Source organism: Prunus avium, chromosome 1, assembly GCF_965620075.1.
Source record: "Prunus avium chromosome 1, drPruAviu1.hap1.1, whole genome shotgun sequence".
Taxonomy (NCBI): Eukaryota; Viridiplantae; Streptophyta; class Magnoliopsida; order Rosales; family Rosaceae; genus Prunus; species Prunus avium.
The window spans coordinates 15,943,098-15,958,216 of NC_142284.1; the positions used below are offsets into that span (position 1 = coordinate 15,943,098).

Below are 15,119 nucleotides of genomic sequence, written 5' to 3' on the forward strand. Positions count from 1 at the left end.
AATAAAACTCGAATACAAGTTCAAGAAACATTGCACTTTCGTATTGGGAAAGAAAGAAATAAAATAAAATAAAATCCATTCCAATTAAAAATTGGAGGACTAAAATAAAACTCGATTAAAAAACCTTTTCTAGCTAGAGTGGTAATGATCGGATAGTGTAAAACTTGCATGAGTAATTTTCACATGACCTCTTGTAAGAAATACCCTTTCGATTTAAAGCTGTCACCTTCGCCTCGCTTATCCACTTTCGCACATAAACATTGTTAATATGAGTGAGTAGCTTAACACCCTGCAAATGTGCTTCGTCTAAACTCCTCACAATTTTACACATACGCACGCAGATATAGATAGAGAAAACAGAAAAGGGGCAGGAGGAGGAGCGCTTTCTCTTCCTTTCTTTGCTTTCCAGACTCTGCAAATCATAACAAGTTTTCAGTCATTTCCTTTTCACCACAAACCCTCTGTTTTCAGGTAGGTGCTTGTTTTTATGCTGTCTCCAACTTTTGTTTTTCCCTTAGGGTTTCTGGGTATGTCTTATTGATCAATTGTAATTCTGTTTCTGTTGTTTTTATTGCTTTGAATAGTTTGATTTGAATTCTTTTTAGAGTTCTTGCGAGTTGCAATCACTGCTCTCTCTCTCTCTCTCTCTCTGTGTAAATATGTATCTTGCTCAAATACAAATATGCCATTGTCGCATTTGCTGATATGATATTATAATTGCTTGGTTATTATTTCGCAGGGTTTGTGTTGATGAACCGCTGGGATTTTTAGCTTAATACCCAACAGAAATTTCAAATTTTCTTTAGAGAAAGCTTAGTATTGGTTTCATTTCCGATTGAAAATGTTGTGGATTTGGATAGTGAAGTAGGATTCCTTATGGAGAAGAGTTCTGTCTTCTGGTGCTTAAGTTAAGTTCAGTTAATATATTGGTTTTTTTTTTTTCTAGTTGTAGGTGTACAATGTCTTCCTTCTGAATATGGGATATGCTGGTTTTCTCTTTCCATTTATAGATATCAGTTTTCCTAAGCGCACTATTATTTCCACTTTGGTTGAAATTGTGTTTGCTTGCCTGCAATTAGGGTTGATGCATGTATTCTAAACCATTTTCAATGATCTTATTATATGACATGAATTTATTTATTTTGTGTTTATAGGTACAACTATATGTTCCAGTGAAGATGATAAAAAGAGTTGCAACAAGGTCTAGCTTTGAGGGTTGTGCTTCTTTGTGACCATTTTGCTCATAAGAAACAACTAAAGGGAAATTCTTTATGTCACTCTCATCTCATGTGGATAATATTGAGATGGATGGTATTGTTATACGCTTCATAATCCTTGTGTAGGGTTTAGATCTTGTAATTGTGAAAGATGGAGTTGTCTTTGCCTTCCTCATTGCAAAGGAATTGGCCCATCACCTCTCTCAATTCCAGCTTCCTCCCTCACTATCCTCCTTGCTTATTAGGTACAGTCAAGAAGAATTATAAAATCAACAGGATCTCACAAAATATCTCTTTTTCAATATCGTGCTCATCTGTCAAAACTGTCCGTAGTCCTTCACTGGACAGGCATGTTGTGAAGCAGAACAAGATACGTTTTGTCCAAAAGCTACAAACACTTCTCCTCTCTAAACCAAAATGCTTTATTCCAATTCATATTCTTTATAAATGTCGATCCTATCTTTCCCTATCAAAGCCACGGTCCATCATCTCAATGATCCATCGTTATCCTACCATTTTCGAACTCTTCTCAATCCCAACACCTCCGTTGCCAGTCAACGCAACCAAGTCATTATCACAACTCTGTGTCCGTCTAACCCCAGCTGCAGCAGCCCTTGCAGCTCAGGAATTAAGTCTCAAATCTGCCATCTCCGACTCTTTGGCCACCAAACTCCAGAAACTTCTTATGCTCTCTTCTCATCACCGGCTACTTCTGTCAAAGTTGGTTCATGTAGCTCCAGATCTTGGTCTTCCCCCTAATTTCCGCTCTCGTTTATGCAATGACCATCCAAATAAATTCAAGACTGTTGACACCTCCTATGGCCGTGCGCTTGAGCTTGTCTCCTGGGACCAAGCCTTGGCAAAGCCTTTACAGTCTCCTAAAATTAAATCGCGTGAGCTAATAGTAGACAGGCCTTTGAAGTTTAAGCAGTTGACACTTCGAAAGGGGCTAAATTTGAAGAGGCGTCACCAAGATTTTTTGCTCAAGTTTAAAGAAATTCCAGATGTGTGTCCATACAATACCCCTGTCTCAGACTTGCCTAAAGAGTCAATTGAGGCGGAGAAGAGAGCTTGTTTGGTGGTGAGAGAAGTGCTAGGAATGACAGTTGAAAAGAGAACTTTGATAGACCATTTGACTCATTTTAGGAAAGAGTTTGTGCTGCCAAACAAATTGAGAGGGATGATCATGCGGCACCCAGAGTTATTCTACGTGAGCTTGAAAGGGCAGAGAGATTCTGTGTTCTTGGTGGAGGGTTTTGATGATAAGGGTGCGCTGTTGGAGAAGAAAGAGACTTTGGTGATAAAGGAAAAGTTGATGGAGTTGGTCAGGGAAAGCAAGAGACTAAGAAGAGAGAGGAGGAAAGCTCGCGATAACAACACTGAGATTGGTGATGCTAGTGATGAGTTTGAGTATGATGACAATGATGACGATTATGATGACGGTTTTCAGAGTTTGTTTGAGTCTGAAGATTTGTATTTGGATGATGATGATGATGAGAAGGTTGAGACAGTGGACTACAGGGAGAATGGGCAGTTTTGGACTGTTGATGCTCATTCTGTTCTTGGTGGCGGGAAGCAACCTATGGAACCTTGGTAGCAGAGAATGTCACAAATGTACATATTTTACCTGAAAATAATCAAAGCGGTGAGGGTGTTATTTTTGCAGTTATATGAATGAATGTAAAGATGAAGTATTACAATATATCGACATATATATAAAGCACAATGACCCTTAACTTCAAGGTTAAATTTTCAAAAATACGTTGGTTATCTTCAGTTGAAAAAAATACTAAAGACATAACAACTTCATTTTCAAATAGCGTAATGGTAAAAATCAATTTGTTAAATAGAAAATTTTCAAAAGGCAAATCTTAGGAGAAACCATTATTTCCTAGTTGGGCTAAACATTGCAGGATTCCTGTGAGCCCTGTCTTTTTGGATCAAAGGAAGGCTCTGTTTTGATTCTTTTGTGAAGTTCCGGAACCCCTTTAGACTATAATTGCTTCGCCGATGGTATAACCCTAATTCTTTCCAGTGCATTTAATTATCGTCATTGATGAAATGGAGCATTTTTGGTGGATCACTCTAGATTTGGTTGTATCCCTAGTTTATGCTCCTAAACTGAGGAATTGGCTTCCGATGACCACATAGTACAAGACCTGCTGTGTGGACAGATACGGGTCAAACATTTTTCCGATGGTGGCAGATCGTGGAGGTAATCGCATAATTGCAATATGCTTCTTAAATTCTCAAGTCGAAAGTTGAATTATTTGATTTCTTTTACATATTACAGTATCGCTTGTCCTGTTGACTCGGTTTTTCGTACTGACAAGTTAAGTTCATGTTCAAGGGGGACCTTTAAATTCTGTGATTGGTATGTAGAGTAGGTTTAATGGAGAAGATGGGGAGCAATGAGGGGTGGAGCAACTAGCCCTGCAGGCTGCAGCAGTATGCTGGGGAAGGAGTATGGCAGGGTGTTCATGTAGAGAGTGGCATTTTATTCCCTATTTTTGGCCTTCTTAAGTGGGATGTTATATTTTCTGATATACCAAATGTCTTCTGCACCAGATTTCAGGTATGCTTGAGTTAGTGTGCTACCAATCTCCCAGATTTTTGGAATGTTCTACGTTATTTACATTCATCCATACATGGTGTTTTTATGTACATATGTATTTGCACACTTGGTTTAGGTTTAGTGGCTTTAGAGTTTGCTCAGTAGCAATGCTTTCTCGATCGATGTGATTTATTATTCATGTTGAAGTGACAGCATGAAGCAAAATAAGGTGTTTGGTCAAGTTCATGAGACAAGGCTGATATGAAGTTGATGTCGAACAGGAAGAGAAATAAAGAAGACTGAGAAAGGTGAGAAAAGGGCTAAGATTTGAAGAAGAAAATAGGAGAACAAAGAAGGCAAAGTAAGAAAAGTTAGAAGTCTTTGTTCTCACTCAATACGCCACATCTATTTTTATATTAACATATCTATTTACATAATATCTAATTTTGACCTGCACAGGGTCTTCTCATCAATACATACGGCTCTGCTCATCAATCGATTTGGTAAAAAATGAAATCCTATGTTGCAGATCGCACCCTTGGATTTTTTTTTATGAGCAGAGCCATATAGAACTCACCTACAGAATTTTTTTGATGGCATGGCTGAGGAGATCCTCATCACTTCATGGGAATTTCATGAGGGAACAGCATGTAGTGTAGTTTATTGTGGCCGGCGTTCACTCCTACAATTAGAAGATAAATCTTTACTTAATGCAGCTTTCACCTTTGGAGATGGTTGTGTGCTATCTAAAGAAGTTGATTAAGAATACTGTAGTTCATAGTTGATTTTTCCTAGGTTGGATCCAAGCTTTTCTGGAGATTTGGAAATGATGTCTGTTTCTTGAGCCGTTGGATAACAATTAAAGTTGTATTGTATGTGTGTGTCTCCATGTCTTCTAACCTTTAGTTAATAAAGGCCATATCCTCTTATATTCTAGGGGATAATTTTCCTGAAACTTGTATGAAGTGGTGTATAATGTTGGCATGTTTGGGACTGCTTTTGGAAAGATTAAAAGTGCTTTTTGACAACTAAAATTGCTTATGACAGCGTTTGGCAGAAAAGTTTAGAAGTGCTTTTGGATCATAGAAGCACTTTATAGAGAAGCACTTCCAAGTGTTTTTCCGAGAAGTACTTGAATTTTTTTATAAAAATGCAAGATTTTTATAATAAAAGCGTTTTTGTTTGAAGCTCTTATGACCAAAAGTACTTCTTAAAGAAGCAGTCCCAAACGAGTCTTGGTTGGTATAATGCAAAAAAGTTTTGTTTGTTCACTTGGCTTTATTATGCAACTTTTGAACTAGGCCATGGGATGGGAAGCTTCGCCAGTAAGGATTTTTAAGTTAAAGATTAGTTAACGACTTCTAATCCCAGCTAATGTGTTAGTGTCCCTAACATAAGATCCTTATAATGGAGCATTTTCCTTTTTCGGCCTGATATCCGAGGGCTTAATAGACATTTCGGTTATTGAATAGCAGAAATATGCTACCAGCTCCTCCACTTCCAAGATTTATCCGATTGAATTTCAAACATTTCGGTTGCATTGATAGGAAAGTGACAAAACTGCCTTGTCTCAACTTTGGACCAAAGCCCACCATTAACCATATCTTAATAAAGCTCACAGAAAATTTTCCGCATTCAGTTTCCTTATTTTAATTACGTAAATAAAGTACAAAAGCTTTGAGTAATTTATTCCAGCTAAGAGACCCCAGCAGAAGAAGGATGTCTTTATCTTGAAATAGAAATGCACACCTCAATTCTAAGGTTATCTAAGAAAGCAATTCGACGATCATAATCATCTATAGTTTAAGTCCTTGTCTAAAAATAATTCCTGCAAAAGGTCATTCAGATCTGAAACTGTTTGGTCATCTAAAATTGAAATGAAAATTCACTCCTTGAATTACAGCCCATAAATAAAATGACTTTAGTTTTCTTAAACAAACTTTGGCCATCACTTTACCCCTTACGAGCCGACCCGGTGTGAACGGGAATTAGTCTGGGTTGTGGTTAAGGCTTAAAGGTGTCATCCATAATTGAGGCTCATCCAGGACCACCTCGTGGTTCAGACCAAAAAATAAAAAAAGATTATATTTATATAAAAATATAATATGAAAGCCCAAGCATTACTTTTTATTTTATTTTATAAAGTTCCGTTTGCATACATATACCAGAAGTAGATATAGACGTATTAGAGAATAGTCCATTTTCTTGCATCTTTAGGCTTTGGACTTACCTAGTGCCAGTTTGGGATTTGCTGTCACTTTTTAAAAAAGTTGCTTATGCAGTGCTTTGAAAATAATTAGCTGTAAAGTAAAGCAACTCCATGTTTGGTAAATAATTCTTTGAAAGTGCTGTTAGAAAACAGTGTCAAAACCATTTGGTAAATTTTAATATAAAACTTTGTAATTGTGAATAATGACTCGAATAAATATGATGTTGAAAGTGTTATGCGACAATTATGTGGTGGTAGTGGAGGTGGTGAAAGAGATGGAGGTGAAAATGGTGGTAAAAGAGGTGAGGTGGTGGTTGTGGTAGTGGTGGTGGTGGGGATGGCGGTTGTGGAGGTGGAGGTGGTGGTGGTGGCGATGACGGCAGTGGTGGAAATGGTGAAGGTGGTAGTGGTGGTGATGAAGATGGATGTGGTGGTTGTGATTGTGGTAGTGGTGGTGGTGTGGATGACAGTTGTGGAGGTGGAGGAGGAGGAGGTGGTGGCAGTGGCAGAGGAGGATGTGGTGGTGATGGTGGCAGCGATGGCGGTGATGGTGGAGGTGGAGGTGGAGGGGATGTCATTTTTAAAAATGAATGATGGTATTTTGGGAATTTAAAATTTTCATTAAAGGCTTATCTCTGCTTCTTTTGAGAGCAGCTTTAAAAAGCAACCTAGAGCTTGCTTTTAAAAGTTGCTGTCAAAATGCCACTGCTTTTAAAATAATCGAAATATTTTATTTTTACCAAGCACCTCAAACTGCTTAACTTTAAAATGAAACAGATTTTTTGTGGAAAAAAGCAATCTCACACGGGGCCTACTCACTCGATTTTTTCTGACATACTGCTCACTCGATTTTTTCCAACATACTGCTCAATTGAATTGTCAAGCCTTCTTCTCTCTCTCTCTCTCTCTCTCTCTCTCTCTCTCTCTCTCTCTCTCTCTCTCTCTCTCTTAATCTATTTGAAATTGTTTTCACTTTCAAGTTTTTATTTTTATTTTTTTTACTACTCCCTCCCATCCTCCTCTCTTATCCCCTCTCTTAATCTCATCCTCACTCTCATTTTACTTTATGTACTAAAATAAAAAATAAAAACTAAAAACTAAAAATGGTTATCAAACATGTCCTAAGTTGGCTCATTTTCTGTTTTTCCCTTTTTGCTATTTTGATATTGATATTTTCATGTTCAACTATTGAGTGGCCATGTGGATATTTTCATGGTTTTGTCCCCATCCATCTTTCTCTCTTATCTATCCTTGCTTTTGGTTGGGCTTTCAATTACAAAGGTTCATATGTTCTCTTTTATCTTGTGTTAGTTTAATTGAAATGTAGACGTATCAAGAAAAAGCAAGTAAAATGTAATCGTTAGATTGTTTGCCACAAATCAATGCATCCACGTGCATGATCAGGCTGCATGCAAACGGAGGTTGTTAGCTTGATATACATCATTTGAGAGTGGAACAAGAATTATACTCAACCAGGGAAAAGTTTGGTTAATTTTTATTTGACTAGGTTGGGTTAATTTCTAGGATCATCGTGCTATCTATAAGCATTTTCCCTAGCTAATACTTTCTTTTTTTCCCCAAACTTTGCACTGAGCTACAACGCACCATAGCCTTCTATCCTTCACTGTTGACCTATTCTTTGATACGGGCTAGTAGTTTTCTAACAGCAACTTTGTGAGGATCACATATTGCAAAATCACACTCTTGTATATGTGAAACTCGTGTTTCTGTTTTCCATCAACGGGAATTGGGCATCTTTCAATATTGAGGAGAGAAATATCACTGACTAAGAACTAATTGATTATGTGAAACTCATTTGAATAATATGTATTTGTGAACGCAAAAGACCCACTAGTGTAGTGATTTGGAGTAATTGTTCCCCCATAAACATGATTTAATCATTCGAGCTACATACTTCTTATGCGAACATGATTTAAGGGACATATCCCAAACAAAAAGTACGAAAAGTATTGAGTAGTAGCACCATGTTGAAGCCTCAAGTGAGTGGGCAACTCTTTTCATGGTGTTCCTACCCATCTTTCTTTCTTCCTTTTTCTGGTGTGTACCCTTTGAAGCCCCTCACTTGGCTCCCCTTATCATTTCAAGTGATTTCACTTTCACAAAGAAACATGGTAAGAACATGAGTCGAGTGAGTGCGTAGCTTAACAGCGTGCAAATGGGTTTAACAAAAGAAGAGACTTTTTCCCAATAACAAGACGAGAGTTGCCGACAAATAAACACGTGACATTTATATCATCGCATTCCATCCATTCCCCACACCCCACACTAAAAACAGAGAAAATATCAATTATTATTATTTTCATTTATTATTCTCATTTATTATTCATTGTTATCTCTCTCTTTCTCTCTCTCCCAATTGACACAATTGACACCCGCACGCAGATAGAGGGAGAGAAAAGAGAAACAAGGGGAGAGGGAGGAGCGTTTTCATTTTCCTCCTTTATATTTTTTTCACTCTCTGCAAATCGATTCATAACCACAACTTGGTTGCTACCTGATTGATTGGTTGTTTGCACAATTCATTCTTTTCATTTTCACAACAAACCCTCTGTTTTCAGGTGGGTGTTTCTTCCCCCTCCTGTTATTTCTCTCAATTTCATGTTTTATCTCCCACTTTTTTAATTCCTAGGGTTTCTGCCTTTCTGGGTATTTCTTATTAATGAATTTAGTTTTGTTGTTGTTGTTGTGCTGGTTCTTGTACTTGTTGTTGCTGTTGTTTTTATTGTTTTGATTTGAAAACACTGATAGATGTTTCCAAGTCATGTGTGTCTTTGGGTATCTGCCCCACTTTGCCTGTAATTTTAGTCACTGCTTGTCCCTGTTATTTTCTTTCCCTTTCTTAAATTGTAATAACAATCTTGTGAATAGATGAAAATATTTGCAAGTTTTTGTCAAGATTTTGTTTCACAATTAATAGTAGGGCTTCCCATAACATAAGATAGAGGAGCTATAAAATTTTCAATATCATGTAGAGATTCCTGTATCTGCTGCCATATATATGTTCATATCTATTCTTCTTTTTTCATCTTGTGGGAAGTTGGGTTTTGTTTTTCCTTTTCTATATCTGTTCATGTGTATATTTGGAAAAGGAACTATGATAAAGCATGTCTGTGGATGTAATTGGTCATTATAAAACTTATTGGAATTATGTTTAAGATATTGAAATTGTGAACTTAATGCAGATAGACCATGTCTTACCAGCAGGCCTATCAATTCGATTATATGGGGGATGAGGGAGATATGTCTGATTTTGTCGAGGATGTGGAGGAAGAAAATCAGGGTGGAGATGCAGGTCTTGATGAATATGACATGGTTTGTTTCCCTCAATTTTGTTCTCCAATTTCTTAATTCATTTTTATATTGTACTAAATGGACATGAAATTCCTTCTTGAGTTCGAGCAGCTTACCAAGATGTCTGATACGTCATCTGCACAAGCAAGAAAAGGAAAGGACATTCAAGGTATTCCATGGGACAGGTTAAACATAACGAGGGAAAAGTACAGATTGACAAGGCTAGAACAGTACAGGAATTATGAGAACATCCCTGCATCTGGGGAAGCTGTGGACAAGGTTTCTACTTGTTCTCAAGTATTTACTTCATTTTCTTTTCCCAACCACCAAGTCAGTATTAGTGGACTCCACTAATAATATATGTTAACTTCGACCAGGAGTGCAAGCAAATGCAGAAGGGTGGCAACTTTTATGAATTCTTCCATAATACAAGACTGGTTAAACCCACAATTCTTCATTTCCAGGTTTGTGTTCTTGCAAGTGACATGGTTGTTTATTAGTGTTACTTTTTGAAGTTATAGAACAGTTCATCACTAATTCCTCCTCCTCCTCCTCTCTCTCTCTCTCTCTCTCTCTCTCTCTCTCTCTCTCTCTCTCTCATACACACACACGGGCTTGCGTGTATGAACTTGTTGACTGAAATGATTTTCTTTAGGAAAGTAATGGGTTTTTGAGGCTAGGGAGTACTCTTGCAAAATAATCCCACATCTGTTAGCTGATATATTTTCACAAAATTTAATTTTATGACGTAGTTGACAACCTTGCCTGATTTTTGCATGCAGCTCAGAAATCTTGTTTGGGCTACTTCGAAACATGATGTCTATCTCATGTCCAGTTATTCTGTCATGCATTGGTCTTCTCTATCTGGCAATTTGTCTGAGGTTCTCAACTTTGCAGGGCATGTAGCACCAACAGAGGTAGTACAACCACCTATACATCACGTTTATCATCTTAGTTCCTTTCAAAGAAAAGAAAAGGGATTGCTTTCATTTTATTGTTCTAATTTTTGTTGGCTGATGCTCTTTCTCTATCTTTCTCTCTCATTTTTGTTGGCTTATGCTCTTTCTCTCTCTCGCTCTCTCTCATTTCTGTTGGCTTATGCTCTCTCTTTCTCTCTCTCTCTCTCTCGCCCGCTCTCAACAGCCCCTCTCTTCTTCTCTCCCTCTCCTAAATATGCAACTTATGTTAAAGTGTCCTTTTACAATTACTACTTGTTTTTTTATTTATGTAATAGTCTAAGTTTGCCAACTTCTATGGTCTTGCAGAAACATGCAGGAAGTTTATTGGAGGGTTTTATGCAGACTCAGATAAGCACACTGGCAGTCAAGGACAATTTTCTTGTTGCTGGTGGCTTCCAAGGAGAGCTTACTTGTAAGGTTAGTTTTTATGTTTGTATCTCTCTGACATATTGACAGTGCATGTTGTTCTTTGGAGAAATGAAAATCTCAGTTTTCATTTTATGTGTTATATGGGCTGTAATGCCCTTAATTTTTTTTATGGATAATTTTAATTCTAATTTATACCCCATGAAAACAAATGAAAAGGAAATTTAATAAATAAAGGAGATATTGTAACTTTGTAAGAGGTTATTCTAATTATCCTACCTATTTAGCTCTCATGCAATGATCCTTGCAAGAATTTCTTGTTTGAAATCAAAAGCGACCTTTTTAGAAGGTGGACTGGAGCTTTTTTTTTTCTCCCCAGATTTTGATGTTCTGGATAAGAGCATCAAGTTTGATTTCCATTATAAAAGTTTTCTTTTGCATATTGAATGTGGGGAGGTTAGGGAGTTTGGAAAGGATACAAATTTGCCACCTAGAATAAGCTAAATCTCATTTAGCTTAGTTTTGTGAGTTGCAACATTTAAGAATCATGCTACTTTTACCGTCTATGCTGCATGAGTGGCATTTTGTTTTTATTTTAGTCTGCGTGCCCACCAATTTTTCCATCCCTACTAGGCATTACCTCAGAAATGATAGCTTTCAGTTGATGAACGTAGACTTCCTATCGTGTTGGTTGAAATTCTGTTGTTGTGCTATGCTATTCATATGACCTTTGTGGCATGAGACACCCAAAATAGTGCAATAAATGTATGCGAGGGGATAATTTCAATGAAATCATTTTCTGTTTTGCCATTGAGTTGAATGGGAATATTTTGAGTGGCAGTTTGTAGGTAATTTATTGTTGCATGTAGAAGGTGACATACTACCCTGGACAGGGAATTGTCTGAATTTCTGGTGATTAGACTGGTATTTGACTGATGTAAGAACTGACTATTTTTTGGATGTCAGTGATAGTGGGTGACTAAGTCTTGTTAAGGTATGTGAAAGCTTTTTGGAAGTCTTGCGGGCTATAGAATTTGTCCCATTTTTCATTGGCAGCTTAAGAGATGCCTTCTTGAATTGAATCTGGAACAAATGCTTGGCTAGCTATCTCATCCAGGGTTTCTTCTGAAATCATATTAGAAGGGGAGATTTACTGAGCTTGGATTTTGGAAAAGGAAAGTGGTTTTGTTACCCATTTTTTGGTACTAAGAATGGTTTGACTTTGTGCATTCATATTTTCATTTTCTCCTATGTTCTTTTTAATTTTATGAAATGATTGAGCGAGCGTGAGGTGGTGGTAGCTTCTACTGGCATTCTAGGTTCTTACCCTGGTGTTTGCTTTTTCTGGGTGCCTATAATTTTTGTTTAATCTACGTAATAACTGAATTAACATACAAACTACTGCTTTAGTTTTGTTAAAGGCTTATACCATATTGTTTGTAATTGTCTGCAGAGTCTTGATAAGAAAGGAGTAAGTTTCTGTACCCGGACGACATACGATGACAATGCCATCACAAATGCTGTTGAAATATATGATAGGCTGGGGTATATTATTCTGAAATCTGTTCATCTGAATTTTTTTCTCTTTATAATAAAGCACCACTTGATATTGGAACTCCTTTTCAGGGGTGGAATGCATTTCATGGCATCCAATAATGACTGTGGCATAAGAGAATATGACATGGAGAAATTTCAGCTTTTGAATCACTTTCGATTCCCTTGGCCAGTGAATGTGAGTCATCTTAAGAACATAATTGCATGTTGCGGATTTTTGTTAGGTAAAGTTGTCTTTATTTCTTAATGTGGGGCTGATGTTCTTTGCAGCATACATCAATAAGCCCAGATCGTAGGGTGGTTGCCGTTGTTGGTGATCACGTAGACGCATTGCTTATGGATTCACAGAATGGGAAGGTAACAATATTTTCCTTTGCCTGCTGTTATTCTGGTCTGCAACTTATATTTTGTGTTTCTTTAAATAGAAATATCGTTGCTGAGAAGAGGAGTTATGGTAAAAAAGAGCTTAATTTCTTTGTGTGAGATATGTAGACTTTGTGGACATGATAGTGGGGAGAAAGTAATCGATATGACTGTCAAGTTCTTTAAACTGTTATCCTTACTACAATAACTGATTTTCTCTAAGCAGTTGTTTTTCTGATTGTCCAGCATAGAGATATATACTTTCTGCTGTTTTCGAGAATATCTTAATTTCCAGTTAGAAGAGCAGTCGTACTTTTGAATCCAAATTTTGCATCTAAAAGAAAGCATATTCCAGGTTTTATGTTGAAAGATACAAACCCTTGACTGAAGATGTAATTGTTGTTTGATCTTTCCAGACTATTGCCAAGGTTGTTGGTCATCTTGATTACTCTTTTGCTTCTGCATGGCATCCTGATGGTCGCATATTTGCCACTGGAAATCAGGACAAGACTTCTCGAGTTTGGGATATAAGAAATCTGTCCTCGCCTATCGCAGTTCTGAAGAATAACTTGGGTGCTGCTCGATCAATTCGCTTTTCATCAGATGGCCAGTTCATGGTCGTTGCAGAACCTGCAGATTTTGTGCATATTTATAGTACAAAGGCAGATTACAAAGTGCGGCAGGAGATTGATTTCTTTGGGGAAATCTCGGGGGTATCGGTGAGTCCGGACGATGAGTCTCTGTATATAGGAATCTGGGATCGAACATATGCAAGCTTGCTACAGTATAACAGAAGGCATGCATATGGATATCTTGATTCCTATTTTTAATTGATTTAAAAGGGCTGTCTATCAGTGTTGGCACTCGGCAATGTTATTTCTTAAAAAGCTCAAAAAGAGAAGAGGGTACTCTGAAGTTTCAGCCCTACCTTTTCTTGAGTTCTCTGTTCTATTTTCATTTTTTCGGTTATAGGTTAGTTTGATAAACCAAGTTTACGGTAGAATAAGCCAATGATTGATTAGAACAACTTAGAATGTGTACAGTGATGTGAAAGCTTTGTTTGTAAACCAAAATATTGATAAATCTATTTTCAATTCTCTCTTCCTTTTCAACCTCAAGTACCCATGGCTCCATTGTTTCTTGTGCATTTTTTCTTTGCTGATGCGAACTTGGTGTCCTCGCACTTGCCTTATTTTGCCTGTGCATAAAATCTTCCATATAACATGTTTCATATGCCTTATGAGAGAGAGAGAGAGAGAGAGAGGTGTATGATACGTCGGATAGTCGAGTTTTTTGGGGCATAGCAGGTCATGAGTTCAAGCATCCCAAGATGGATAAATGAATATTAAATGAGTTTGTTTTAATTAATTGGGTTGTACTTCTTATGGTGTATGTGGGCACATGATATTATGTCAATTAAAGGGTAACTAAAGATAATTAAATAAACCCTTGCCTAGGATAAGTTGGTTGTAGGGTTACTGGTTTAAACATATTTACAATTAAAATTTCAACCAGCATTTTTTGGTCATTTGCCGAGGAGTGGAGAGGGAGTATTATATTGGGTTGTCTCAAGATTGTTTCATGTGTTTGGAGAGTAGGAGAGAGTTTGGCCCACTTTTCCATTGTGGTGTCACCCATGTGCCTACCAATTCTTTAATTATAAGTTTAATTAGGGGTGGTGTCTGTTGTGGGGTATAGTAGAAGCCGGAAGGGAGTTTGGTGCTGTTCTTGAGTCTGAAAATTGTGGTGAAATGCCTCACTTTGTGAGCAAGTAAAAGTTCAGTACCGGAGACTCACATTATTGTGGATTGCTTAACTAACTTACGCAATTTCTGCCGATTAAAGCAACAAAGGCACTTAGCAAAGAGTGAGCATCATACTATTAGTTTTGATCGTGTCTCATTCACTTCTTAGTTTGGTGAGCTTGCAATGCATTTTGAAAACACAGTTGAGTGGCGTTTGGTATCCTATTCAAGTAGTGAACTCAAAAACTTCGATTTTTCTTAAAAACAAGGAGTTCTAAAATTAGATTCAAAAACTTGTTTGATATGCAACTTGAAAACAATTTCTAGAAGAATATTCTAAGAAAACAAAATTATTATGTTTTCAAGTTTTTTTGTGTTTTTGAGTTCTTTTTGAGTTTAGGTTTTCAAAACTAGACCTACCAAACTTATTTGTTAAGCTTTAGACTCAAATTCTGTTTTTGAGTTTAAAAAGTTGGATTCAAATAGAATACTAAACATGCTTCATCTTGAAACTTGGACTTACCAAACAGAGTTTGACATTGGTGATCATATACAGTTCCTCCACATACGAAATTAAAGAGGTCTTAAAAGGAAGACGATTCGGCTCCAAGGTATAACGCTAGCGCCCTAGCGATGTATAAATTAGACCAACCTCACAATTAAGATGGGGATTAAGTATAGAAAAGCACACCCCCAAACTTGAAGGTTGATGATATTACTTCATAAGCATACATGCTAATACTACTTTTTTTTTTTTTTAAAATATAAAAAAAACATAATATGATCAATAAATATATAATTTATTATTGATTTAGTTTTGTTAAATTGAATTGAGATGAT

The 15,119-nt window shown here is 37.0% G+C and overlaps 2 protein-coding genes across 5 annotated transcripts; both read left to right on the forward strand.

Annotated features, from left to right (window-relative positions):
- The first annotated feature begins 133 nt into the window (after positions 1-133).
- On the forward strand, positions 134-2,886 carry EMB1692 (Ubiquitin carboxyl-terminal hydrolase family protein). Its single transcript, XM_021947928.2, has 2 exons — positions 134-471; positions 1,155-2,886. The coding sequence occupies exon 2, from the start codon at positions 1,369-1,371 to the stop codon at positions 2,812-2,814; it is 1,446 nt and encodes a 481-aa protein (XP_021803620.1). The 5' UTR covers positions 134-471; positions 1,155-1,368; the 3' UTR covers positions 2,815-2,886.
- A 5,450-nt stretch (positions 2,887-8,336) lies between these two features.
- Positions 8,337-13,646, forward strand: LOC110748980 (putative WD repeat-containing protein C2A9.03). Of its 4 annotated transcripts, none has more exons than XM_021948973.2 (10): positions 8,337-8,559; positions 9,184-9,313; positions 9,395-9,571; positions 9,670-9,756; positions 10,075-10,209; positions 10,558-10,668; positions 12,071-12,162; positions 12,244-12,349; positions 12,442-12,528; positions 12,951-13,646. In XM_021948973.2, the coding sequence occupies exons 2-10, from the start codon at positions 9,191-9,193 to the stop codon at positions 13,362-13,364; spliced, it is 1,332 nt and encodes a 443-aa protein (XP_021804665.1). In that variant the 5' UTR covers positions 8,337-8,559; positions 9,184-9,190; the 3' UTR covers positions 13,365-13,646. The 4 variants fall into 4 exon arrangements, with proteins under 4 accessions (XP_021804665.1, XP_021804680.1, XP_021804672.1 ...); XM_021948988.2 differs by having other exon boundaries at positions 9,206-9,313; XM_021948980.2 differs by having other exon boundaries at positions 8,338-8,559; positions 9,404-9,571.
- The last annotated feature ends 1,473 nt before the right edge of the window (positions 13,647-15,119 follow it).

Excerpts from the sequence above, each read along its gene's own strand:
- EMB1692 (XM_021947928.2), top strand. The coding sequence starts at position 1,369 with ATGGAGTTGTCTTTGCCTTCCTCATTGCAAAGGAATTGGCCCATCACC.
- LOC110748980 (XM_021948973.2), top strand. The coding sequence starts at position 9,191 with ATGTCTTACCAGCAGGCCTATCAATTCGATTATATGGGGGATGAGGGA. Across the intron at positions 9,314-9,394 it reads GTCTTGATGAATATGACATG|TTCGAGCAGCTTACCAAGAT; the intron begins GTTTGTTTCCCT and ends TTCCTTCTTGAG. Across the intron at positions 12,163-12,243 it reads GAAATATATGATAGGCTGGG|GGGTGGAATGCATTTCATGG; the intron begins GTATATTATTCT and ends ACTCCTTTTCAG.